Source organism: Talpa occidentalis, unplaced genomic scaffold (genome assembly GCF_014898055.3).
Source record: "Talpa occidentalis isolate TD23 unplaced genomic scaffold, MPIMG_talOcc4v2.1 talOcc4.7, whole genome shotgun sequence".
In the NCBI taxonomy this organism is placed as follows: domain Eukaryota; kingdom Metazoa; phylum Chordata; class Mammalia; order Eulipotyphla; family Talpidae; genus Talpa; species Talpa occidentalis.
Genome location: NW_023605083.1, coordinates 136,184,020 through 136,209,038, shown reverse-complemented (window position 1 = coordinate 136,209,038; position 25,019 = coordinate 136,184,020). Strand labels below are relative to the sequence as shown.

Here is a 25,019-nt window from a genome sequence, read left to right as displayed (position 1 = left end):
AGCTGTCTGGGACGCCACCTGTTGGTCAGCAGCAGTTGGGCTGATTTTCCTAAACTAATCTCCACTCAAATTCCCCCACAAATTTAATTCCAAACACGGTAGGTTTTCACGCCTGGACATAGCTTATCAAGGAGCCCGGCATCCCTGCGGGGACAGGCGTGTGCGCCCCACCCGCGGGAGTGCCGGCTGTCCGGGACGGGGCCTCGTGTGGAAGCGCTTTCCCAGACGGCTTGCGGCACCGGTGCCGTCAGCCCGCCACTGACCGGCCATGTGGACGCCGGCTGCGGCTGCGGCTGCGGGGCCTGAGGGTGCTGGCTCCCGGGAGCCCGGCGGCCTCGAGGCCTGCCCGCCCGCACTGAGACCATGGGGGGCGGCACCACCCGGGTCTTCATCAAGGCATTCAGGAAACTCCCAGCTCGAGGGGCTTGCGTGGCCGCCGGGCGCTGTCCTGGGGCCTCCGGGACACCAGGGAGGCCACGGTGAGGACTCGGCCGCTCGCCAGGAGCGCAGGAAGCACTCACGCGAAGACCCGCAGGCTGCAGACGCAGCGAAGGGGGCTTCTCCCACTCAAAGTCACATCACAGGAATCCTCGGCCTCGCGGGGCAGAGAGGAAAGAAGGAAAACGGGGAGACAAGAGGGGACCTCGGGCGCGAGCAGAGGCCCACGGGAAGGGCCCAGGCCCCAGGAGGAGGGAGGAGGCATAGCTAGGAGGGTCTGACGCACCGATGGGGCTGCAGGAGCCACAGGCCCGAGAGCAGAGCAGCTCCCGGCACCAGGGGAGTGGACCCCGCAGGTACGGGCTCGGGGGAGGGGTGCGGCCCGGGGGGTGCTGCGGCTCCGCGGTGGGGGCCGAGGACAATGAGCCCAGACCGCACAGCCTTCGGAGGGGTCTCCAGATGAACGAAAGGAAGATGTCGCCAGAGGCTGGCCTCCGGGAAAATCCTAGGGGCTGCCGGGAGGGCCCCAGTGGGACTCAGATGCTGGGGTGGGAAGGACTCCGTGCACCCAGGGACGGTCGCCTGGCACACGGCCCTCCCGCTTCTCCGAGCACCCGGCGTCACCGTCCCTTTCCTCTGTCCCCGCCCTCGGGGCGCACCCTCTGCCCAGTGCCCCAGCCTGCGGCTCCAGCAGGAGACTGGCTGCGCTCAGGCGGGAGACAGGCGCTCCCCCAGCCAGGTTTTCGGAGGGCGCGGGGCCTGTTCACCGAGATGGTGGCCGTTGGACCCACCCACCTCCGGACGGGGGCGCAGACCCGCCCCCCGCCCCCCCCCCAGCAGCAACCAAGAAGCCCCAGGCAGACCCCACGTGCCGGGACCCCACAGCCATGCTGGGCCAGGAGGGCGCCCACGCCCCCAGCGCAGCAGGGTCAGGACGGCTGTGGCAAGGCCTCTGCCGCGGAGGGGGCCGCCACCGCCACGGGGAGCCCCTGAGTAGGGGAAGCGGTGTGAGCTGGTCGCCCAGCGGAGGCCGCAGGAACGAGCACCAAAGGACGGGCTAAGACACCCCCCCCACACACTGCCCCACGGCCACAGCACACACGCCCTCCCCGGCCACGCAGCCAGCTGGACAGCAGAGGCACAGCGGGCAGCCCAGGCTGTCCACCGCCTGGTGGGGGCGGAAGCGAGACTCAGCTCGGGGCCGGGCAGGGGCCTGCCCCACGGCCGTGAGGACACAGGGAGAGGCCGCCCCACTGTTCATGGACATGGACTAGAAGCTCCAGTGGGAGCAACAGGCAAGAACAACACAGGCACACAATTGGGACAGGAGGGGAACCCGAGGCCCGAAGACCCTGCCCAGCGCAGGCCCGGCTGGAGGCCGGAGAAGCGCAGGACCCCGGGCCCACGTGCAGAGCGGCCGCGCTTCCCGTGCCGGCAGAGACGTCGGGAGCGGACCGAAAGAAAACGGGCGCCCGGACGGTTGCCTCGGAATGAGGTGCCCAGGGCAGTCCGGGCACTGGGGCGACAGCCTCCCCCAGCAAACCCCAAGACCCGCCGGCACGGGGACGGCCGGGAGGGTCACGGCTGCTGAAAGCTCCCCAGCTCACCCCCCCCCCCCCCGTCCCCCAACCCCCAGGGCTGTCCATGCGCCTCCCCAGACACAGGCCCTCCTGGAATTTGCACGAGTCCCTGGCCCCCCCTTCGGGGACATAGCGGGTGGCCGCGGCGCAGGGCGGGCCTGGTCCCGGGGCCTGCGGAGAGACGCGCGGTGGGGTCAGTTCCAAGCCCCAGGGCCTGTGCATCGGGCGCCTCTCCGTTCGCCTCCCGTCTGTTGTTTGCCCTCAAAGGCGCCCCAAACCTGCACGGAGACCCCAGCCTGCGGGGCTAGCAGAATCGGGGGCAGGGCAGGGTGGGTGCGTGGGAATGGGGGATCGCGGGATGCTCTAGCGTGTGACCCCAAGGCACGTGGCCGCAAGGGGCGTGGCCACTGGGCCTGAGGCCCGGGATCAAGTGGCTGGCGCCGCCGTTTGGCCCGTCCCCCCACCCCAGGATCACCTGGAGGCAGCGGCTTGGAGCTCTGAGCGAGGGCTGCAAGGACATGTCCCCAGCAGGGCCCTGACCCTGGCCGCACCGGAAGCTCTGTAGTAGGGCCCTGGCCCAGGCCGCCTGGGAGGGGTGCAGCTGGGCTCTGGGAGCGAGGGGGTGTGGGGTCTTGGGGTGGGCAGCAGAGCCGCAGACCAGGCAGACCCCGAAGAGGGCCCTCTTGTGCCACCCACTGGACCTGGAACCGGGGATGGGAACACGGAAGTCCAGCCGCCCAGACTCCGGAGAGCCCTGGGTGAGAGGCCCCAGGGGCTGGTGAGGGCAGCCCCCCCGCCCCCGTTCATTCTTGCTCCTCCACGATGGCCACCCCTCTCGCGGGTGCCCCCAGAAGGTGCCCTGGACGCGGTGCAGGCCTTCGGCCTCAGTGACACCACCCTGTGCTTGGCTGGGCTTTGCCCACGAGGGCTGGGGCTGTGGGCATCTGACCGGGCGTGCACTGCTGTTAAAGCTGTCCCACGAAGCGTCTGCTTTGTCTTCATGCAGCAGATGACAGAGCCCACTTAGCGCGTGCGGTTTGGGGTACCCCTCAGTCTGCTGCCCACAAACAGCCAGCAGTCGGGGGCACTGCCAGTGGGGTGGGCTGGGGGGCGCCCATGGCGGGTGCTCGGGAGGGCCGGGTGGCAGGGCCAGCTGGGCTCTCAGGGCCCCTTAGCTAGGGCAGCAGGTGCCGCGGGGAGACTGGTGCATACCTGAGGCTGCCCAGAGCCTGACAGCCGGGGCGCACCCTCCCCCAACCCCAGGGGGGGAGGCTGGCGGGAGAGGCCGCTGTGGCTGGGGCTGTGCTCCACAGCCCTGCAGTCAGGAGGCTGCCCTTGGCCACGGCCACCAGGCCTTGAGAGCCGCCTAGAAGCTGCGGCCTCGCATGCCTTCCCTGCGCTGGCTGGCCCAAGTGCCCGCTGTGGGTCGTTCCCCAGGGTGCTTCTGCCACACACGGCCTGCCAGGCGCCCTCCCCCCAGGGCAACAACTTGTCCTCCCTGACGGCCAGGGATGAGTCTCCATCATGATGCTGAGCTAGACTTCCCTGGTGCGGTGCTCTCCAGGTACTCTTGCGCAGAAGAGCCCCCGTGGCTTCTGGAGGCAGCAGTGAGGGCAGCAGGGGGCTGGAGGGAAGCACGTGCCGGTGCAGACCGGGGGCCGCTCGCAGTTAGACACCCACTCCTGCACCTTCCCAAAGCCCAGCCATGGCGCAGGGCTGGCTGAGTGGCGGGGACGGGTGCTGGGTGGCAGAAAGGGACGCGGACTCGGGCTCTGGCTGGGGGGCCGTGAGCACCCCAGCAAGCACTCGTCCCCTAAGTGCCACGGGTGCCAGGAGCCCAGGCTGTTGCCGGGCTGGGGCCAGGCTCTGCCCTTCCATGCGGACCCCACGGGCCTGCGCAGGGAGTCCTGGCAAGCCCTGCCTCTGGCCATGCAGCACCCAAAGCGTCTCCTCCGGGGACGGGGCACGGTGCTGCTGCTCCTGTGGCCGAGGGAGGGACAGGGCTGGCAGCGGCAGCCACACACACACACACACACACACACACACACACACACACACACACTCGCTTCCACTGTTTATTCCGTGCTCAGTGAGCCCGGAGGGCCCGGCTGTGCAGGCCCAAAGCAAAAAATACATGATTTCACACAAGAATCCAGTTATCAGCCCAGGGGGCAGAACAGGGAGGGGCCGTGCCCATCAGCTCCCCAGAGCCGGCCAGCCACCTCTGGCTCCAGCCTTGCTGCCCTGCTGCCTACTGCTGGGGTCGACTCCCCGCCTCCCCCCACAGCACGGGCAGGTGGCCCAGCGCAGGCGTGTGGAGGGAGGGTGGCTGGGAGGTGAGGGGACCAAGAGGCCCGCGTAGGGGCCACCTGCACTGCGCCCCCAGGACAGCATGTGGAGGTGTCCGGTGCCCTCGCCCACCCTGTACGGGGGCGCGGCCCTGTGGAGGGCTGGGCCCAGGCGCCCCACCTAGGCACCCACCCTGGCGGGCACTCTCCAGGACTCAGGCAGAGCCAGGTCGGGTGGCACCTGCAGCCTGAGCTCTGCCAGATGCTTTTAGGAGTTTGGAAAACTAACGGCAGTGACCCGTGCACGTTCTGTTCTTTGGGATTTTCTCGTCTTGGGTCCAGGGATCCCCAAGCCGGGTGTCCTCTGGCACCGGCACCCCGGCCTGGGTCCCAACGACAGCACCACGCTCCACTGAGGAAGGGAGGGGGCGCGAGAGAGCGGGCAGGGGGCGGGGGCTCCTGCTCGCCCAGCGCCCTGGCAGCGCCCCCCTGGCAGCCCTGCACGCCCTCGGGCTTTTACCACTTGAAATCCCGGCTGAGGGCCGGGCGCCCGGGGCCCCGGAACTCGGTGTGCAGAGTCTCCTGGGCACGGGTGGACTCCGCTCCCCGCAGCCACTCCTGGTAGAGCTCCCGCACACGGCTGCTGCCCTCCGGGGCCCGCACGGGGACGCTGGCGTAGAGGGCGTCCACCTGCCGCAGCAGGGCCTTGTCTGCACGGCCGCCCTGGGCCGGGCCCTGGCCCCTGCCGTGGAGACAGCCTGGAAAACAGGAGAGGGGGGCCGCAGTCACGCCCGGGCAGGCCTGGGGCCTGGGGCCAGCCTGGGGTCAGCGGGTGGCTCTTACCCCCGGGGCAGGCCAGGACCTCCACGAAGTGGTAGGGGAACTTGCCGCGCTTCAGCTTCAAGACCACGTTCTGCACGTTCCGGAAGCCGCAGGCGGCAGCGAAGCGCAGCAGCACCTGCCCGTCCTTCTCCAGGGTCACCTCCTGGAAGTCCTTGTTCCTGCGGGACAACGGGGCCTGCTCGAGTGCCCTTCTGACTGTGCCTCAGCCCCCGAGAAGCCCCGAGGCCCTGGGGCCCTCGCACACACCTCAGCGGGCGGTAGGTCACCTCCCCCACGTCCTGGCCGAAGAGCTCTTTGGCGGCGTGACGGAAGACGTGGGCCAGGTACCCGTCGGAGCTGGAGCCATCGTGGCGCCGCGGCTCCCCCTCCAGGTCCCCGAAGCTCCCGGCAGAGAGGGGGCGGCAGGTCAGACCGGCGCGGGCTGGAGCCCTTTCCTGGGACCCGCGGCGCAGCAGGACCCCCACCCCACTGAGCGGTAGCCCGCAAGGAAGCTTGTCCGGCCGAGCCCCTGGACTGCAGCGCCGGCACGGGGCCTGTCTGGGCCCAGCCAGCAGGAGGGCGCGAGCTCAGCTGGCCAGCCAGGCCCTGGCCGTGCCCTGGAGCTGCTTCCCTCCAGGGTCAGCCGTTTGCCTCCAAGAGCCGTGTGTCACACTAGGGGCAGTGCCCACCCCAGCCTGCCGCTCCGGGGCAGTGGGCCTGAGACTGCAAACCCCGCAGGCAGGGCTGGGAGTGCGGAGGACAGTCAGGGCTCAAACAAGGAGGCGCCTAGTGTGGCCAGCCTCACGAGACACACACAGGAGGCCGCCGGGGCCACCGCCCTGCCTCAGAGCTCCACAGGACCCAGTCTGGAGCTCGCAGCCCTAGACACATGCCACTCTCAGAGCCCCTGCAGCCACTCACAGCGTGTCCACAGCGGCATCTTCCACTGAGAGGTCGCTCTGCTCCATTAGCTGGACGATCTCCCCTGCAGACACATGGAGAAGTCAGGCCCAGCTGCCTCTGCCCCCAGAGTCCACGGGCAGTGACCTTGGATGTCCTTCTTGCTTTAACTCCCCAGAAAGCAGGAGCCACCGAAGAGCCATGAAACACAGGACATTAGTGCAGTGGCGAGAAGTGACCCCCACAAGCCAGCCGCCCGTCTCCAGGCAGGACGTGTCTGTGGGACAACCCCATGTGGACCAGACAGCACCTTGGCGTCTAGAAGCGGGACTGGTCAGGCTCCCTAGGAGACCCCCAGCAGGGAGGGAGGGATCCAAGGCTGTGGCTGTGCCCCAGACAGCCCGAGGGGCTGGGAGCGGGCAATGGGAGCACACGAGGCCGGCAGAGGCCCAGGCCCTTCTGGGAGGCCCGCAGGCAGGTGGAAGCCCGAGGGAAGGTCCAGGGTAGCGACGTGCTGGGCCGCGAGTCAGCGGATGCAGGAGGAGACTCAGTGGCTGCACGTCCGGCCAAATCTGCGCAGAGCCCCAGCGGCCCGGCCAGCCACCCGCTCCATCTGTAGGAGCGCTGCGAGGCAGCACATCCGGCGCAGAGAGAGCCCTCACCTGAGGTCAACACACAGTCGGCACCCCGGGAACCACCCAGAGCTCCGGAAAAGTCTTCTTCCAGGGCTTCCAGCTTCTTGTCATAGCAAGGGGCCACAATGACGTGGAAAATCTTGTCTGGAGACAGGTTCTGCGGGGAGAGCAGACCAAGACTTGGGTATGCAGCACAGGCCGGCTACTCTGGGTCCCAGTCCCACACCACGTTCCTGTCCACCTCCCCCCCAGCACCCGGCCCACCCTGCCCGTGTCTTGCTGGGCCCCACAGCCTGGCCAGCTCCAGTCTGTGCTAAGATGCCAAGGACAGGCTACCTCCTGCAGGCACCCCCAGCAGCACCACCTGAGGCCACCCCTGCTGCCCACGGCCGGACACGCATCGGTGGCCACACCTGGCAGTCGTGAGTGACCTTCAAGGGAGGCCTGGGTGAAGTGGCCCTGCAGGGCAGGGCAGGGCAGGACAGGGACAGGCCGGGCCCCAGGAGGCTCCCGCGGCCTGCCAGCCCTCCTCCATGGGACAGCATGTGGGGCGAGAGAGCGTGTTCCACCGGCAACCCAGGGCGCACGGACAGCCGGTCCTGCCCGACTGAACATACATCATGACCTGCGGCCGGGGCACCTCAAAGAGCCGGGCAAAATCACCCTGCACCAGGCTGATGGGCATCACACGCGTGGGCTTGGAAGCCGGCTGAGCCCGTGGGGTTCCGTCCGCATCTGCCTTGCTGGCCACTGACCTCAGCAGTCCCTGGAGAAACCTGGGTCTGACCGAAGAGACCACAGGCACGAGAGCGTCTGGAGGGCCGGCCAGGCTGTGCTGAGCCCAGCGCCATGAGGCCCCCGGCCGGTGGCCGCCGGAGCTCCGGAGAAGCAATCGCCAGCTGGGCCAGGAGGGGCAGCGCAGCCCCAGCGGGAGAGGGCTCCAGGGAGCAATGGGTCCCAGGACAGGAGCGACCGGCTTTTCCAGGGGTGTGAGCAGATGGCTGCTCCAGAGACGCGGGGTCCGGGGCACAGGGAGGTGTGGAGCCCCTCAGCAGGAAGGGCACCTGCACTGGGCCTGAGCTGGCACCTGGGCAGCCTGTGCGCCCCCCGGCCCCTCCTCCCGAGTGCCCGCCCTCACGTGCCGGAAGCGGCCAGCGTACCTGCCGCCGGGCGAAGTAGTCCTTGACCAGCGAGCCCATGATCTGCTGGGGTGACTTGGCGGTGCAGAGGTGGGGGGTGACGGGCTGGCCCAGCACCCGCTCCGCGTATCGGACCCAGCCTGGGTGCGAGGGAGAACTGAGCTGGCTGGCGGCCCTGCCCCGCCCCCGCCCGGACATGAGACAGGCGCCGCCACGGCCACTCACCGGGACAGGCCGAAGTTAGCATGGGCAGCGCCGGCGCCTCCTCGCTGTGCCGCCGATACCGACGCACAAACTCCTTCTGGCTCTCCAGGAGGCTGAAGTCCGCGGCTATGGCCGTGTCAAACACGTAGTGCACCCCTGCGGGAGAGGGTGCCTGAGCCTCGGCGGGCTGGCTGCGCGGCCCAGGCTGCCTTTCAACAGGATGGTCAGAGAACATCTTTAAAGAACGGCGACCTCAAAGCCAACTGGTTTCCCAAACAGATGGCCACAGAAGTGGGGTCCGGCTCCTCACAGTAGCAGTGGCCTCAGAACCCCAGGCCTGAGACCTACAGCCACACACCCGTCCAGCCCTGTCCGCAGGGCCATGCGCTCCATGTGGCACTCTGGGCTCCGCCCTGGGGAGGTGGCTCAGGCCTCCCGCACCCCCTCTGTGGCAGTCAGTGCTGAGCGCCCTGCCAGGTTCTGAAGCTGGGGGCAGAGCACACCGAGGGCTGCAGCCACACAGAAGCCTGGCCTGTGGCGGCTCCACCCTCCAGCTGGGGCTCTGCAGGCGTCTGGGTCACGGCCACAGACACCGTCTACCGCCAGGGGTCAGCTGTGACACAGCACCCGTGTCATCCAGGGCAGTGCCTCCTGCCAGGCTCAGAGCAGGGGACCAGAGGGTGGGGACGTCGTCTACACCCGGGGACTGAACTCGAGAGGAGGGAGGAGCAGCTGAGCTCAAGCTGCAGCCGTCACGCCAAAGGTGCAGCTCACCCAAGCTTTTGAGAAAGCCACAGAGTCTTCTGGATGCGTCAGCCACGCTGAGGCTGAATTTAGCAGCAAAGTAAGGCAGGGACTGAGGACACACCGACACTGCCAGCACCTTGTGCTTCGAGGTGTCGCATTTCTAGAGGGAGACAGGGAGAGGGACGTCACAAGCACGGCGGGGGTAGAGCGCAGCTCGGGAAAGACAGGCCACAGGCCAGTGCCGGGCACCGCGGGCAGCAGAGGCGAGAAAGCAAAACCCAGATTTAAGCAAACGAGACGTCCCATGACGTTCTGTCTGTTTTAAAAAAACGCCTGTCACTAAGCGCGGGCGCCTGGAGAAACGAGACGACTTCGAGGAAAAACAAAAGTAGCCACGTTGCCCCAAGTCACTGAACGACTCCCCAGCACACAGCCGCGCGACCCCGCGTCGGCCCCGAAACCTGCCCTGCGGGTGCCGCAAGCCCCATCATCTTGGGCGCTTTTTCAGGAGCAGACGGCCTCACCGACTAGCTGTCCTGAAAACACTGTCCGCGCTAGCTGACCCCCAGGCCGTGGACACACTGACACCAGGCCGTCTGCACGCGGGCGCTCACTCGGACCGTCCCCGGGCGGCACGGCTGGTGGATGCCAGCATCGCGCCCAGCACCACCCTGGACTGCGCATGAGGGAGCCGCCTGGCAGTGGCTGTCCAGGCAGAAGGGGCCGACCTGCAGACACAATGCCGGAGAGAGAGGCCCGGTCCCCCCGCCGAGACGCAGCCTCTGGCCTGTTCAACGCCTGTGGTCGGAGCAGGCGGCCAGCAGCTGGCGCGGGGCCCCAGCAGGCAGGTGGGTGGGCAGGCATGTTGCGACGCTGGCCTCTGACCTCCGGGAGAATGCAAACGAGGCACGTCCCCTCACGGTCGCGCGTGCTCAGGACGGCCTGGCGTAGGCGGTCCGACCCATCGCTGTGGTCGTGAAAGGGACACAGCCACTTTCGGGGGGCCCACAGGGCTCTGCAGGCAGCTCAGGGGCATGAAGTCCAGCTAAGTTTCCACGAGGTTGGAAAACGGCTAAAGCTGTTTTGTTCCAGAGGAACATGCGGAGCGGGGTGGAGGTGGGGGCCGGAACACAGGGCTTGGGCGGTCCTCACGCCAGGCCGCCCGCTTCTTTCTAAACTGACCTAAAGGGCTGCATGACGTGGCTGGGACAGCAGCTCCGTGCCTTGCGCATGGGGCTCACGCCAGACCAGGGTTTCTGGAGGACTCCCTGGCTGAGCTCCCCACACCAGGCGACAGCCCTGCGCTGGCACATGGAGGTGCCTGCGGCCTCCCCGTCCCCCACCGGGAGGCGCCATGGAGCTCTCGTCGAGCTGAAGGGAAGAGCAGAGCCTCTGTGAGCCCTGGGCCAGCCCCAGGCCCGCTCCGCTGTCCCTGTCCACGGCCGGCTGGCCCACAACCCAGGTGCGCACCTTATTCAGGCTCAGAACCCGGAAGAAGTCCTCGGCGTTCTGCTGGGAGACGCGGGCGCCCTCCTCTGCGGTCACGCAGCTGTCACACGCCAGGCAGTCGCTCAGAAACACCTTCACGTCCGCCAGCCTGTGGAACTCTCCCTTCTGGAAGAGGGAGGTTTCGGCCTGATTCTTGGACAGAGGTCCCCTGCCGCGCGGCCCCAGGGGGAGCGGGGTGAGCAGCATACAGAAGCCTGCGCTGGAGATGGCCCGCCAGGCCCGGCTGCATGCTGGGGGACTGCCAGGTGGCGGTCTCAGCCCGGGACGGCAGCCGGGAGCCCCCCCCAGGATCAGGCAGGCTGGGCAACACGGCGCAGTGACTGGGGTCCTGCAGGCCCTGCATGCCCACGTCCTGCCCGGCCAGGCTCACTCTCGTCCTCAGCAAGAACACCTGCATTCACCTGGATGCCCAATGACCACCCGGTGTGCCCCCATGCCTGTGTCCTGCTTGGCACCATGCCCCCTGCAGCCTGTGGTGCAATGGCACCCCCTCCCCCACATCATCCCTGCTCTCACTTCCGGCCACATGCCCTGGCTGCTGGGGTGCCACCCGGTGGGGAAGGCTCTCTGAGAACCCTGGAGGGTCTTGGCCCCACAGATGCATCGCTGCTCCTGTCCTACCCCAGCCCTACGTGCTGTGTGTGGCATGAGGGCACCCAGGTCTGTCCCTGGGCGACACCCCACGGGTGCAGGTGCTCAGTGAGCGTCGTGCCCAGTCGCGGGATGTTCTGAAGCCCCGGGAGCCATTCCCACCAGCCCAGCCTCGGCCCGCACACGGCCACAGCACCAGGCCCTGTCACGGGTGCCTGCGAGGTGACTCCAGTGGTCTGCACTTCCAGCAGGTGCCCTGGGGTGGAGCAGGGGCCTGGCACAAAGCCGGTGCCTGACAAGATGCTCCTGCTCTCAGGGGGCCCTCATGGCCACCTCCCGCCCCCCCCCCCGCCCTGCAGCTGTGCTTCTGCAGCAGCCTGCCGCCGTCCTTCTCCCCTCTGCCCTCGCAGGTCTGCCCCACACGCCGTGCAAGGGCCAGGGCCGAGCACTCTGCTCCCCAGCCGCACCCTGTCCTGCTCCGCCACCGCCTCCACTCCCTGCCTTCTGCCTCCTGGGTGGCCCCGAGTGTCCCCCACCAGCACCAGCCCGTAGCGCGCCCAGCTTCTGGCCCGTCTCCCCATCGCCACTCCGGGCCCCTGCACACACCCCTCCTTGACCAGGACAGCTGCGTGCCATCCCCTCGCCCCGCCATCCGCGGCCTGCCCGGCGGCTCCTCCCTTGACTTGCCCCTTGGCTGCCGCACACATCACCTCCCTCAGCACAGCCCCGGAGGGAGCCACCTCTGCGTCACGGTCGGGGACCCCGGAGCCCAGGCTGGAGGGCCGGCTCCCCGCACCGCCTGCCTCTCTTCTGCCGAGCCCCGAGTGCTCATCCGGTCCAGCCACCGAGCCCGACAGGCACAGCACGGGCGTCAGGCTACACGCGGCTGACCGAGGACCGAAGGGCGGGCTCTTGTTTCTCGGGGGCGACTGCCAGTTCTGCCCTGGAGCCGTCAGCACAGGGACACACAGCACAGGGACACGCGGTGGCCCCCCAGGGAGCCCCTCCACACAGATGGGCAGCCAGCCCCCAGACCTCCGCGGCCGCCAGCAGCGCACACCTGGGCTCAAAGAGCGGAGCGCGGCGAGGCCAGAGCGCGAGAACCGGCCGGTCGGGAGCGCAGAACCGCCCCCGCGGGGCCCACGGACCCCCGGTCGGCAGAACGGGGCTGGTCGTTAAGCGCGGCTCGCCCGCCCCAGCCCCGGCCCGGCGGCCCCCCGCGCCCCCCGCGCCCACTTGCCTCTGCGCCCTCCCGGGCCGGGCGCGGCGGCGCGGCGGGCGCATCCTCGCGGTCCGCGGTCTTGGACTTCTTGCTGCACTCCTGCGGGCGAGGCGCGACAGCCCTCACGTCCCCGCGGCGCCCCGCCGCCCGCGCGCGGGCCCGGCGACCCCGCGGCCTCCCCAGGGACGGTCACCGGGCGCGCCGCGGCCACTCCGCCCCGGCGCCCGCGGCGTGGAGCCAGGGAGCCCCGCCCCCGCCCGCCCGCGCCCGCCCGCGCCCGCGCCCGCGCCCACCTTCCGCGTGCAGCGCTCGCACTTCATCTGGAGCGGCGGCGCGGCGGCCGCGGCGGACACCCAGGGACGCTCCGGCCACCGCCGTCACCGCCGCCCGCCGCCCTTTGTTGTCGTCGGCCCCCGCGCAGCGCCGCCCTCACCGCCGCCGGCCAATGAGAGCTCCGGGAACGGGAGCGCCACGCCCCCGGACCAATAGGAGCGAAGGAAGAACCATGAGGCTCCACCCACGAGGCGCAGGCTGAGCCAATGAGGGCGCGGGGGAGGGGCGGCCGGGCCCCGGCGCCAATCGCAGCGCGGAGGCCGGGGCCGGCTCCCGCGTGCGCTTCGGCCCCGCGCGGCCGGGGTGGGGGCCGGCGCGGGAGCGAGCGAGCGGGCCGGACCGGGCCGGCGAGCAGGGTCTTCCGGGCGCTCGGGCCCTCGGAGGCCGCGCCCGGCTGGAGCGGCGGGGACGGCCCGCCCGCTTGAAGGGGCGGGGACGCGGCCCCGGACGCCGCCATGGCCGCCCCGCCGCGCGGCACGTAGCCGGACGGGGGCGGGGCGGGGGCGGGGCCCGCCGAGGCGGGGCGGGGCGTGAGGCGCGGCCGGGACCCCGGCCAGGGCGGCTGGTCCCCCCGGGCCCGTGTCGCCGCAGGGCGCCCAGCCCCAGTCCCCGCCCGCCCGAGCCCAGAAGCCGAGGCCCCGCCCACACCCGGAAGTCCCCGCCCACACACGGAAGTCGCGGGCCCGCCCACACCCGGAAGTCGAGGCCCCGCCCGACCCGGAAGTCGAGGCCCCGCCCACACTCGGAAGTCGAGGCCCCGCCCACACCCGGAAGTCGAGGCCCACCCGCCGCCCCGCTGGGTCCGCTCGGTGGGTGCGGGGGCGCGGCCGCCCGGGGCCGCCCCGCCGGGTGGCGGGAGAGCGGGGGGCGGGCGGGCTCCCAGGGCCCGCACCCCAGGGAGCTTCTGCCGCCCCCCTCGGCGGGCGCGGGAGCGGGCGGGGGGCGCGGCCGGGGGCGCGGGAGGGGATGGGGGCGGGCCGGGGGCGGGGGGCGGACCGGGGCCGGGGGCTTGGCCGGGGCCGGCCGGGGGCGGGGGCGGGGGCGGGGCGCGGCAGCTGTCTGTCCTCCTGTCTGTCCTGCGCAGCGCCGGGATGTACATGCAGGTGGACACCCGCTCCGGCGCCGTCCTGCGCCTCAAGAGGGCCCCGGGCGCCAGGTCCTGGTCCCTGCTGGTCGGTAAGCGCGCGCGCGGCCCCGAGGCCCGGCGGGGTGCGGACGAACCAGGCGCCCCCTCCGCCCGCGCTCGGCCGCCCGGCCTCTGTCCCCCGCGGGCGGGGCGCTGGGGGTCCCCGCGCCGGCCCAGCTCGGGCGCTGCCCCGCCCCGGCCCGGGTCGCCCGCTGCTGTCCTGCGCGCCTGGTCTTCTCGCCTCGCGCCGTCGGGGCCTCCCGCGAATGCCGGGGCGCCTCCCCGGCCCTGCGCCCCGGTCGGGAGGCCGCCGGCCGCGGTGGCCGCGGGGAGACACCTGCGTCCTCTCTGCAGGGATCCTGTCCATCGGGCTGGCGGCCGCCTACTACAGCGGAGGTGAGTGGGGGGCCGCCTCCCGCCCGCCCGCCCGCCCCTCTGCGGCCTGGAAAGAGGAGGACCCCGCGGGCGCGGCCTGGGGCGGGCGCTTGCCTCTCCTGCTGGGCGGCGGTGTTGAGCCCTGTCCGCCCACTCGCCCGTCTGCCCCCAGACAGCCTGGGCTGGAAGCTCTTCTACGTCACGGGCTGCCTGTTCGTGGCCGTGCAGAACCTGGAGGACTGGGAGGTGAGGCCGCCCCGGGTCCCCAGCCGGGGCCCCAGCCGGCGCGGGCGGGAGGAAGGCTTGGCCTGCCCCTCACGCTCGGGCCGCGGGTGCTGGTGTGCGGACGGGAGCGGCAGCGCTGCCTTCCTGGGGGCTGCCCCCTTCCCCGGTTTGGAGCCTTTGGCACCCTGAGCCCAGCCCCTGCCACCTGACCTGTTTTCTTGGGTGCAGAGGACAGAGCCTTGCTCTGTCTCTCCACCCCAGCCCCCCAGCAGGAGTGGACAGGCTCAGGCAGAGCAGTGCTTGGGCTCTGGGGTTCTGACAGGGGTGGGAAGACCAGAGCCCCTTCCCCAGCAGCTGCCGTGGGGAGGGGTGGGTGAGTGGCGAGCACCTCTGGCCGGCCCCGCAGGAAGCCGTCTTCAATAAGAGCACCGGGAAGGTCACCCTGAAGACCTTCAGCCTGTACAAGAAGCTCCTGACCCTGTTCAGAGCGGGCCACGAGCAGGGTGAGGCCCGGGGGGTCTGGCGGGCCAACTGGGCAAGCTCACTGCCCGGGATGGGCGTCCTGCCTCGTGGGCCTGGGGTGCCCCCAGGCACTCTCAGCCCAGAGGGGCATCACCCAGCAGCTGCATGACCCCGTGCCAGGGTCAGCATTGAGGTCAGGGTGTGCAGACGCCCTGCCCTGCGGATGGGTCAGCAGGAGTGGGGTGGGCTGGGCCTTCCGCCGCTGACCGGTCCGCCCTGCCCACAGTGGTGGTCATGCTGAGCGACATCCGGGACGTGAGCGTGGAGGAGGAGACCGTGCGCTACTTCGGGAAGGGCTACGTGGCGGTGCTGCGCTCCGTGACCGGCTTCTCCCACCCCCTCACCCAGAACGCGGTCATGGGCCACCGCAGGTGAGGCCGCCACTGCTTGGGGAGTCGGGGTTCCTTGGCAAGGACAGAGGACAGGCGGAGGGGTGGGGACCCGACGGGGGGCGCGGGGGTCCCACGCCCCATGCCGCTGAGGCAGACGTTGGGCTCCTGGCCGCCAAGGTGACCTGCCCTTCCTTCCGGTGCCACCGGCCCAGTGATGTGGACGCCATCGCCAGGCTCATCGTGAGCTTTCTGGAGCTGCGCCGTCCGGAGAGCCCCTCGGAGCTGTCCCAGAGCAGCGACAGCGAGGCCGAGGGCTCCGGGGGCCAGAGCTGACGGCCGCCAGCCCCAGCCTCCCTCCTGATGGCGCTGGTGCGGGCCCGTGGGCCTGGCCATCCCTGCTGCCCGCTTCTGCCCTCAGCAAAGCCACAGCCGGACCCGCCTGCAGGATCTGAGGGCCAGCCTGGGCGTGTGGAGTGCAGCCCGCCCCCGCGGAGCCGGCCCAGCCCTGAACAGGACCGCGGGCGCCGGGGCTTCCAGAGCAGAGGGCGGGAGGCTGCCAGTTGCATCCAGACGCAGCAGGGTGGGGGGCAGCTAGGACTATCCCCAGGGAACCCTGCTTCTCCTGCCCCTTCCCACAGCTGTTCTCCATGGTCAGAAGTGAGGTGCCTGCCAGCGGCAGGGGGGAGAGGGGTGTCCGTGTGACCTGCTCTCAAGCCCCCGCCCACAGGGGCGCGCTCTGCCCAGCCCCGCGGCCACCCTCCCCCAGCACTGCTGCTTCACCAGGCCCGCGGGTCTGGCGTGGCCTCCAAGGGTCTACAAGCCAGCTGCCCCTCGAGGCAGGGATCCGGCCTCTCCCCACCCTAGGGGCCTCTGTGCTGGCAGGGTGTGGCCAGGCTCATCACTGGCCCGGTGCGCCCCACACGGGGCACCTGCTGTACCGTCCCAGGGCTCCCCTCCCCCACGGAGAGTGTCCTGGCCCCAGGTGGGCCCCACAGGGCTGCCAAGAGTCCCGGGGGAGGCTGCGGGGGGGCAGGGCGGCGGTCTGGACGACCGGGGTGAGGGGCCCCCTCCTCAGCTATCAGACGGGGACACCGAAACGTGCTAGGGTTTAAGTGGAGGAATCCAAAGTGCTTTTTTTCTTTAAAAAATAAATAATGTGACTGCTGTGCTCGGTCCAGTGTGTGCGCCCCGGTGCCTCCCTCTAAGACGCAGGGTGCAGGCCCCTGGGGTCCCCCCAGCTCCAGAGCAAGGATGGAGACAGCTGCCACCGGGGGCTGCCGAGCCCCTGTCCAGGGCCACGTCCAGCCTCTGCTCCGGGCTCCCTTCACAGCCCGCGGGGGCATCAGGCCTCGGGGGCCACGTCCACAGGGCCGGCCGCCTCGTCCAGGTCGCGCAGCAGCGCCTGCAGCCGCCGCAGGCCAGGCCGTGCGTTCTCCTCCAGCCACTCCTCCACCGCGTCGGGGTAGAAGACGCGCCCCAGGGCGGCCTCCAGCTCCTGTGTCAGGGCGCCCCAGCGGGCCAGCAGGCTGCGGACGGGGCGCTGTGAGCAGGGAGGAAGTCCTGGGGCGCCTGGGGTCCCAGCTGCCGCCGAGCTCCCTCCAGCCTTGGGCCCGCAGAGCCGGTGGGGGGCAGGGCAGGCGGGCACTACCTGAGCGCCTGGGGCTGGATGTGGCGGACCATGACGGGGTGGACGAGCTTCCGCCTGCGGTGGTAGGGGCTGAACCAGCCGGTCACGTACCTGGGGGCCGCGCTACAGGTGAGCCTCTCGGGCCCACTGACCTCTGAGCACCTGGGTGTGGCGGAGGCTCTTAGGAGCTGCTCCCCCCGGAGAGCCCTTCTGCAGGCCGGGCTGCCCTCCCGCCAGGTCAGGGGCTAGGGCCCGGCCCCCCGCGCCTGCCGCCCCCCACCCACCTACCCCCACTCGCCTGTCCCTCTCCAGCAAGGCGTCCACGGAGTCGCGCAGGTGGAGGCTGACTTGGGTGACGAGGGCCAGGATGTCGCTGCCGGGGAAGGAGCCCGCCCCCTCCCTGCACAGAGCGGCAGCCGTCATGAGGGGTGGAGGGAGCCGGGAGGGGAGGTGGGGCCGGGGGGGTGGCTACCTGGCGATGTCCGCTACGTCCAGGCCGGGCATCCCCAGCAAGTTCTCCACTCTGGCTTTAACATCTTCACCAAAGCTTCCTGACGCCAGGCAAAGAGACACGGTCGGCGTGGGCCCAGGGGAGGCCCGGGGCCCGGACGCTGCCAGCCGCCCTTCCCGCTCTCGGCGGTGGCCGGTGGGCACGGTGCCCGGGGAGGGCCGTGTGAGCCAGCTGTCCCGGGCTGCTCACAGCGGGCTCTCTGGAGCACATCCCCATGGCCTGCCGCCCCGTGCCTTCTCTACGCCTGGAACCCCAGTTCTGGGGAGCCCCTCCTGCCGCTGGTGCTCAGCCACACGCCTCGCCCGGACGGAGACGCAGCCCTCTGTGCCCCGGCCACTGCCCCGGCCGAGGCGGGAGCGGGAGCGGGTGCGGGACGGCGCCGGCTGGGCACAGCCTGCAGCTGCTAGCACAGACACCGCCTTCTCGGCAGCCCGGGGGCCCTGAGCCCGAGGAGCCGCCTCCCGCCTCCCAGCCCAGGCGCAGGCCACCGGCTCACCGTGCAGCAGGCACTGCAGACACACGGCCAGGGACGGGAGGCCGGCGGGCAGCAGCTCGCACAGCACCGAGAAGTGGTCGTACCTGCGGGGAGGCGGCAGCAGCCCTGCCCGCCAGCTCGGGCCTCGGGCAGGTCCGCAGAGCCGGCTGCCGCGGGGAGCCCTCCCTGAACCCCCATTAGCCAGCCTTGACGGGGCTTGAGGGCCAGCAGGGCGTGACCCTGGAGTCCAGGGTGTCCTTGTGCCCTGGCCACCCCGTTGCCCCCCCCCGGTGTCCCCCACCCCGCTGAGGCCTTGGAGTTAGGGCCCCAACAGGGCCCCCTCTGCAGTGTGGGGGGCCAGTGCAGGGTTTGAGGGGCTTGACTCCAAGTGGCTTCTCCCTGCAGCTGCAGCTCCCGCGGTGCGGCCATCCCCCCCAGGGCAGGCCAGGACCCGGGGGACTAGATGGGGGTGGCTTCAGCCCCACCCCCACCCCAGGACTTCCGCCACCTGAGGGCCCCTGCCCCCCTCACCTCTGCCAGCCGGTCAGGACGATGCCCTGCAGGGTGTCTGCGGGCCCGCTGGCCGCCACCTGCAGCCACCGCATGTGGTTCCCGAGGTGGTGCTGGACGGGGGTCAGGGCCTGGCTGGCCCCTGTGGCCCCCTTGAAGGCGCTGGCAGCCCACAGCCGGGAGAAGCCGCACCTCCGGAACTTCTCCATGAGGAGGACTGAGCGAGAAAGTGCTGGGTAGCTGGCCCGGCCCCCGGCACACGCGGCCGCCCCATGCCCAGCTGCCCAGGCGGGCCCGGGGGGGCACACAGGGCTCAGGACAGCGCGGCCTGGGGCAACCCACGGCAGGCCCCACGCGCCAGTGCGGGCAGGCCCCGGGGCTCTGAGTTGCTGCTGGGTGGTGGGGGCTGCAGGGTGGGGCTAGCCAGGGCCTACCAGCGTGTGGTACTGACCCTTGCCATGGACGTCCAGGTCGGCTGCATAGTCCCAGAGCACAGGCTCCACCAGCTGTGGCAGCCCCGAGGCTGGGCGAGGGGGTGGAGAGGGGCCATGAGTGCCCAGCTCTGGGCCCAGAGGGCCTCACCCACACGGGCGCTGGCCCACGACCGGACACCTCTGGCTCGTGCCCTCCCGGAACTAGCTGTCAGCGCCAGCCGCCTCGGCCAGGATCCAGCTGGGCAGCGGGCAGGGACCCAGGACGGCCTCCCACCTCCTCCCACAGCCGCCACGGCCCTGGGGCCCCAAGGGCGCCCCATCCCTTCACCGGCCTCCCCCCAGGGCAGGGGCCCCTGTGCTGGTTCTTGTCCCCTGTGGCCCCTCCCCTGACACCCCAAGGGGCCCACAGTTCTGGGACACACGTGGGTGCCCCTTGTAGCACATCGTCCTAGTGCAAAGCTCTGCACGAAGAGCAGGAGCCCCCCACCCCGCATCCCCTGCCCCCCTCCACCGGTTCCCCCCCAGCACCCACCTGCCAGCTGGTCCTCGGGGACGTCCCGCAGCATGTCGTCCCACACCAGCGGGCGCGTGGCCGGGTGCCGGGCCTGCACGAGGCTGGCCACGGCCCTCATGTGGGACAGACACAGCTTCGCCTTCGTGTTCTGCTCCTGCTGCAGCCACTGCCTCGAGGCCGCCCCCTCCCCCAGGTAGTACACCTGCGGGGGACCGTCCGTCTGTCCCCGCCGTCGGCCCTGCTGCCCACTCCCCCAGCTGAAGGAAAGGACCAGCCTCTGGGCTGAAAGGTCCAGCCAGCGCCCGGGCTCAGGTGCCAGCTGTGCCGGCCCGTCCTGTATCCCGCGGGTCGCGAGCAGGCGCGAGGCTCATCCCCACCCTGCGTTTCTGCGGCTGCCAAGTGACCTGTGCCAACCCGGGCACCGTGGGGACTCCCCGGAATCGGGGGCCTGCTCTGGCTGGTGGGGCACGGAGCCGGCGGGGGTGGCGTGTGGGCGGGGCGCCGTGGAGGTGACCCATCCACAGGGCCAGTTCCGCGGCCCTGCTCGCCCTGTGCTGCGGGCACCACCATCCCGTCTGGGAGGAGGGGCAGGGCCGGGCGGGAGGCACCCACCTCGTCACAGCCGATGTGCAGCCACTGGGCACCCGGGTGCAGCCCCAGCACCTGGTCCAGCATGGCCCCCACCAGGGCCAGGGACCCCGCGTCGTGGGGGTTCAGCGTGTTGGGGAACGGCGCCACTTCTCGGAGGTGAGCAAACGTGGAGTGCTTCAGCACAAACTGGGAGGAGACAGGAGGTGGGCGGGGGCCGTGAGGCGCTGGGCCGAGGCTGGGCTCCTGGTCCGGGTCCTCGCTGGAGGGGGGCGGCCAGTCCTGCCCGCAGACCAGCACCACCTTGCCCAGGGCTCGGGGCCAAGTGGGGCCACCTCCGCCCAGCAATGGGGTCACGTCACCTGCATTCAACCCGGACGGCAGGAGGAGACCGGGAAGCAGCAGACAGCGGCCGCCGCGCAGCCCCGGGGCGAGGGCGCGGGTGGACGGCGCCGGCGCAGGAGGGTGGGCTCCGACCTCCGTCTGCACAGCCCAGAGGCTCCGCGACCCCAAGGTGGACACACGCCGAGAGCCCCCAGCGCCCCCAGCCCGTGGCGGCGGGAAGCTGAGACCCGGGGGGCCCCCGCGTCCCCCATCAGAAACTCCGGAGGCCTCGGGGTCCGCACGCCCCTGCGGCGGAGAGCCCAGCGGCCGGGGCAGCAGGAGACGCGGGGCCGGGCGGCCAGGCCTGCAGGCTGCCCTGACCCGCCACGCTGGGGGCTGCGCCCTCGCCCCACCCACGCGCAGGCGGCAGGACAGGCCGCGCTGCCCCTCCCGGCCACGGCGCCGGGCACCGGGCTCCCAGAACGCCCGCCCCGCGCGAGCCGTCCACGCGGCTCCAGACCGCAGGCACACAGAACTTCAGCCCCAAGCTCGCAAAAGCTACTGCCAAGCGGGGCACCACCCTACGGGAGCGAGAACCCGAGTTTCAGAGGAAACAGCCCCAGGCTCAGGCCCGCCCGGGCGGCACCGGGCACGCTCCCAGCAGGGGCAGCGTCCACTGCGCGCCCCGCGCCCAGCACTTCTGCGCTTTGAAGCAAGCGTGAGGGAGCCAGAGGGAAAAGCAGTCGGAAAGGAGGCGTCAGCGCCGCACGCAGACGGGGAGGGGAGACCCCAGCAGGGGTGGGGCGCGGGCGGGGCGTGGAGCCAGGCCCCCTCTCCCGGACAGGGGCGCCCCGGCCCCCCCATACCTGCGGGGGTGTGAGGACAAGGGCTCCCCCGCTGCATCCGAGCCCACCCCCGCCGGGGGACCCCGCCCCCCGTGCCGGCCCCGGCCCCCACGCTGACCCCCCCACCCCACCGGGCCCCACCCTCGCCCGGCCGTGCCCCCGGCCCTACCTCCATGTGCCCGAAGGTCTGCACCAGGGGCACCACCTCCAGCCCGTGCCGCGCGGCCAGCTGCCGGATGTGCGCGATCTCCGAGGGGCTGCAGGGGCCACAGCAAGTGGTCAGGCCCCGGCCCCGCCCTTGCGGCCCGGGGTCCCCACACGGGAAGGCGGTCCCGGGGGCCGAGTGCCCACCTCGCTGCCCAGCGCTTGGCGGGCGCCCGGACGGCCGCTCCCCCCCATCCCAGCGACACGCGCTCCCGCGGGAGCAAGAGCCGCCAAGACCGGGCGCCGGCTCTGACCCCCGGGTGGCCACCTCCTCCAGGCAGGGCGCAAGGCTGCCGCCCCACCCTGGGGACCTCGGATGCTGGTTCCCCGAGAGCCCCACCACGCGGTGGCCGTTTCTCGCAGTCCAGTGAGCGTCCTCGGCCCCTGGCCGTTGGCGACTTACACCCAAGCCCTCGCCTAAACGCTCCGAGGGTGCTGACTCGCCCCCCGAGCCTCTCCCCCAGGCCTCCCCCCGAGCCTCTCCCCCAGGCCTCCCCCGCACGGCGCCTCCGGCAAACGCCAGCAGCACCTCTTCCAGGGGCCCAGCGTCCAGTTATTTTCTGCGTAAGTGTTTCCGTTTCTCTTCCGCGACCTGCTTGTTCTTACTTTGTTCCCGGTCAGCTGGGACCGGACGGGGTTCCCGGGGGAGAGAAAGGAGCGCCCGCACAGCCGGGCCGGGGGGCTGCTGCTTCGTCTTCGGAATTGGAGGCGCGTCCGACTCCGGCCGTCCCCGCGGGCCGGGTGCCACCCGCCGCCCACCCGCTCTCCCTGCCTGGCGCCGCCCGCGCTACCTGTATGCGTGCCGGGCCCGCAGCCGCCGCAGGTGGCCCTCGTAGGGAAACATGTCCTCGTACTCGATGAGGAGGCCGGTGGCGCCCAGAGCGTGGAACAGGGGAAGCACCTGCGGGGGGACGGGGGTCACGAAGCGTGGTCTGCCGCGCAGGCGCACGGGGTCCCCCGGCCCAGCCCCGGGGCTCCGCCTTCCCGGGACGGCCACCCCCGCGCCCTGGGCGCCCAGGGCCAGGGCAGCGGGTGTCCGGGCTCCGGGCCTGCTGCGGTCGCCTCTGCTCTCACTCCCGCCTGTTGCTCGTCCTGGTTTCCCAGCCCCGGAGTCGACGGGTCACACTCCCCAGGGGCCCGGAGCGGCCGTCCCGCGGGCTGAGCTGGGCGCGGCAGCGGGCTCAGCCGTGGCTCTGGCCATCCCAAGGGGACGCCGGCCAGGGGCTCGGGGCGCCGCCCTCTGCCCCGGACTCCGCCCGGTGCCTGACCCGGTCAACCCAGATCCTTCGGGGCCGCGAGGAGGGGTCCCTGTCATGTGGCTCCTCCTGGGCCTGGCAGCAGGGCCCTTCCTCAGGGGGACCCTCCTCTTGGCAGCCACTCGCTGTCCAGTCCCCACGGGCAGCGCGGCCTCTCGCAGCCAGCCCAGTCGGCTCCCGGGGCTTGTAAGCCGGCGGCGGCTTTGAAGGCCAAGGTCATCTCTGAATCGCGGGGCCCCCGGCCCGTCTTACTCTTGCAGCATCTCCAGCTCGGGGCTCGCGAGCCTCCTGCCCCGGGATTGTGGCCACGGCTGGAGCCAGCCAGGCCCTCCCTCGCGGGTGCCGATGCGTCTGCCCACTGTCGCCCGTGTTCACGAGAGGCGCCCGGTGCAGGCGGCCTGGGAACTCCTCCAGCACAGGCGACCGACCCCGCTGGCGGGCGAGCCGCCCTTTAACCCCAGGGGTCCGAGCCGCAGCTTCCTGGCGCCTGAGCACCCCCAACACCGGTCAGCTGCTAGAGAGCCACAGAGCCGGCCTGGCCTTCCGAAGGGGAGCCCCACGTGGAGGGGGGAGCCCGCCCGGAGAACCGGGGCGCAGGAGTTGGCACCAGGCCCCTAACGCACGCAGGGGGACCCTGCCCTAGGCCTTTGCGGCTGTGGGTCCGCGCCCGAGCCGGGGCACCCTGTGGCAGGAGCCAGACGGCCCATCCTGCCTGTCGGGGCCCATCCCGCTCTGCCACTACCCCAGCACCCAGCTTTCCTTGGGGACCGTCGCTCTGCTCCCCGCACCTCGGATGGGTCCTTCCTCTGTGATTCGCTCCTGGCTCTGGGGCGTCCCCTGCAACCCCCGCCCTGTCTCGGGCCCTCCTCACTCAGCCCTGGCTCTGGGCGCCCTGCGCTGCCCCACCTGAGTCGCTGCTTCCGGGTGCCTCTGGGGACAGGCCATGCGTTGGGAAGACGGGCCCCGCGGGGGGCAGACCCTTCTCTCCCCGCCCAGCCTTCCCGTCCAGCGCGACCGCGACCTTTCCCCTGGAAGGAAGTTTCTGGAAGGTACTTCTGGAAGCCCGAGGACCTGGGCTCCCCAGCACCCTCTGAGCCAATTTCCTGCCCCACCCCCCGCCTGGGGTCACGCCTGCACTGGGGCACTCACGGGCACCCCGAGAGTACATCGCTCTTCTGGAGTCACAACTGGGGGGGTTAAGGCAAGAGCTCTCGCCGTCTGGGTCAGAAGCCCCGAATTGGGGGCTGGGGGGGCCGTGTGCATCCCCAGGCTGTGGGGACCCGCAGGCTCCTCCTGCTGCATCGCCCCAGCGTCCCCCGGCCGGTCTGCACGTCTGCCCTCAGGCGGCCGTCGCGTCCCCTCTCCTGGCCAGGACCCCACGCCCGGCCGAGGCCGCCCGCCCCTGGGCCCTCCGCTCCAGCCGCCCGCACCTGCAGAGACCCCAGGCGTGGAGTCCCGTCCCGCCTTCCCGGGGGCCATCCCGGCCGCTCTGCGCTCGTCAGGGGGCCCGGGGCGTCCACAGCCAAGCGGCCCGGCCCGGCCCCTCCAGAGGCCGCTCGGCGAGGCGGAGCAGGGCCCAGGGGTGCAGCGCTCACCTCTGAGAGGTACGAGGCCCTCGGCGGCGCCCCTTTGAGGTCCAGGTGGACCAGGCGCATCTTGAAGGGCGAGGGTCCGGCCATCTTGGGGGGACAGAAATCCTCGCCGGAGGCGCTGCCTGCGGGGAGACGGGGTCACACCCGGGCCCCGCCCTGCCCCTCAGCTCTGGGGGCACGAGGGCCGCACAGGGCGCCCTGGGGGGGCGGGGCGGGGCGGGTGCCCTCAGGACTGTCCGCAGAGCACCCCTGCCTCAAGCCTCCTGGGCCCCGGCGCCCCTGCAGGTCCCGGGTTTGGGCGGCGCAGAGCCGGAGCGAGCGGGGCGGGGACCCCCGGGCTTCCCCACGCGGGGCGCGCCGGGCCGGGCCGGGAAGGAGCCGCGGCGCGCGGGGGCGGGCGGCGGGCGGAGGGGCCGGAGACCAGCGGGGCCGGGTCGCTTCGGGGCGCCCGTGGCCGCGCGCGGGGGGTCACCGGGGCCGAGGCCGCGGCTCTGCCGGCCGCCAGGGGCGCCCCCTTCCCCCGCGCGCCGGCGCCTCGCCGGGGGCCCCGGGGGGCACAAGTGGGGGGGCGCGGAGGTCCCGGGGCGCGGGGCGGGGGCGTGCACGGGGCGGGGGGCAGCGCCGGGGGGTCAGCGCGGGGGGGGGCGGCGCTAGGGGGGCAGCGCGGGGGGGGCGCCGGGGGGCAGGGCGGTGGGGGACAGCGCGGGGGGGGGCGGCGCCGGGGGGCGCGGCGCTGGGGGGCGCCGGGGGGCAGGGCGGGGGAGGGCGGTGCTGGGGGGCAGCGCGGGGGGGGGGCGCCGGGGGGCAGCGCGGTGGGGGACAGCGCCGGGGGGGGGGCGGCGCCGGGGGGGGCGGCGCCGGGGGGCGCACCGCGGGGGGGCAGGGCGGGGGGCGCGGCGCGGTGGGGGCGCCGGGGGGCAGCGCCGGGGGGTGGCAGCGCCGGGGGGCAGGGCGGGGGGCAGCGCCGGGGGCAGGGCGGGGGGGGCGGTGCCGGGGGCAGGGCGGGGAGCGCGGCGCGGGGGCAGCGCCGGGGCCGGGGCCGGGGCCGCACGGACCCGCGCGGAGGCCGGTCCTCGGGCTCGGCCTCCGATTGCTCGGGCCTGGCCGCCGCCCTGTCGAGCGCCGAGCGCGTCGCTCCCGGGCCGCGTCGC

At 72.1% G+C, this 25,019-nt stretch overlaps 3 protein-coding genes across 5 annotated transcripts; 1 reads left to right on the top strand and 2 right to left on the bottom strand.

Annotated features, from left to right (window-relative positions):
• Window positions 1–3,870: 3,870 nt before the first annotated feature.
• Window positions 3,871–12,446, bottom strand: NARF (nuclear prelamin A recognition factor). Of its 2 annotated transcripts, XM_037493762.2 has the most exons (11): window positions 12,369–12,446; window positions 12,094–12,174; window positions 10,224–10,367; window positions 8,781–8,913; window positions 8,028–8,162; window positions 7,824–7,942; window positions 6,691–6,820; window positions 6,050–6,113; window positions 5,396–5,530; window positions 5,150–5,307; window positions 3,874–5,064 (listed from the first exon to the last, which is right to left on the bottom strand). In XM_037493762.2, exons 1-11 carry the CDS (start codon window positions 12,393–12,395, stop codon window positions 4,823–4,825), a joined length of 1,368 nt encoding a protein of 455 aa, XP_037349659.1. In that variant the 5' UTR covers window positions 12,396–12,446; the 3' UTR covers window positions 3,874–4,822. The 2 variants fall into 2 exon arrangements, with proteins under 2 accessions (XP_037349660.1, XP_037349659.1); XM_037493763.2 differs by lacking the exon at window positions 5,396–5,530 and having other exon boundaries at window positions 3,871–5,064.
• Window positions 12,447–13,045: 599 nt separating this feature from the next.
• LOC119231971 (cytochrome b-245 chaperone 1) lies at window positions 13,046–16,182 on the top strand. Its single transcript, XM_037493827.2, has 7 exons — window positions 13,046–13,217; window positions 13,493–13,584; window positions 13,889–13,930; window positions 14,082–14,155; window positions 14,541–14,637; window positions 14,883–15,027; window positions 15,201–16,182. Exons 2-7 carry the CDS (start codon window positions 13,500–13,502, stop codon window positions 15,319–15,321), a joined length of 564 nt encoding a protein of 187 aa, XP_037349724.1. The 5' UTR covers window positions 13,046–13,217; window positions 13,493–13,499; the 3' UTR covers window positions 15,322–16,182.
• Window positions 16,014–24,951, bottom strand: HEXD (hexosaminidase D). Of its 2 annotated transcripts, XM_037493825.2 has the most exons (13): window positions 24,924–24,951; window positions 23,872–23,990; window positions 21,812–21,921; window positions 20,986–21,073; window positions 19,672–19,836; window positions 19,078–19,261; window positions 18,563–18,634; window positions 18,133–18,328; window positions 17,623–17,705; window positions 17,088–17,166; window positions 16,914–17,015; window positions 16,637–16,726; window positions 16,015–16,514 (listed from the first exon to the last, which is right to left on the bottom strand). In XM_037493825.2, the coding sequence occupies exons 2-13, from the start codon at window positions 23,953–23,955 to the stop codon at window positions 16,331–16,333; spliced, it is 1,437 nt and encodes a 478-aa protein (XP_037349722.1). In that variant the 5' UTR covers window positions 23,956–23,990; window positions 24,924–24,951; the 3' UTR covers window positions 16,015–16,330. The 2 variants fall into 2 exon arrangements, with proteins under 2 accessions (XP_037349723.1, XP_037349722.1); XM_037493826.2 differs by lacking the exons at window positions 23,872–23,990; window positions 24,924–24,951 and adding an exon at window positions 23,183–23,606 and having other exon boundaries at window positions 16,014–16,514.
• Window positions 24,952–25,019: the final 68 nt, after the last annotated feature.

Coding starts and splice junctions, on each gene's coding strand:
- NARF (XM_037493762.2), bottom strand. CDS start 12,395: ATGAAGTGCGAGCGCTGCACGCGGAAG. Junction 10,368..12,093: donor CGGCCCGGGAGGGCGCAGAG/GCAAGTGGGCGC, acceptor TCCCTCTTCCAG/AAGGGAGAGTTCCACAGGCT. Junction 6,114..6,690: donor CGACTGTGTGTTGACCTCAG/GTGAGGGCTCTC, acceptor ATGTGTCTGCAG/GGGAGATCGTCCAGCTAATG.
- LOC119231971 (XM_037493827.2), top strand. CDS start 13,500: ATGTACATGCAGGTGGACACCCGCTCCGGCGCCGTCCTGCGCCTCAAG. Junction 14,156..14,540: donor AGAACCTGGAGGACTGGGAG/GTGAGGCCGCCC, acceptor CCGGCCCCGCAG/GAAGCCGTCTTCAATAAGAG. Junction 14,638..14,882: donor CAGAGCGGGCCACGAGCAGG/GTGAGGCCCGGG, acceptor CCCTGCCCACAG/TGGTGGTCATGCTGAGCGAC.
- HEXD (XM_037493825.2), bottom strand. CDS start 23,955: ATGGCCGGACCCTCGCCCTTCAAGATGCGCCTGGTCCACCTGGACCTC. Junction 17,706..18,132: donor GTCCTGACCGGCTGGCAGAG/GTGAGGGGGGCA, acceptor GCCTCCCCGCAG/GTACGACCACTTCTCGGTGC. Junction 17,167..17,622: donor TCTGCAGTGCCTGCTGCACG/GTGAGCCGGTGG, acceptor GCCTGGCGTCAG/GAAGCTTTGGTGAAGATGTT.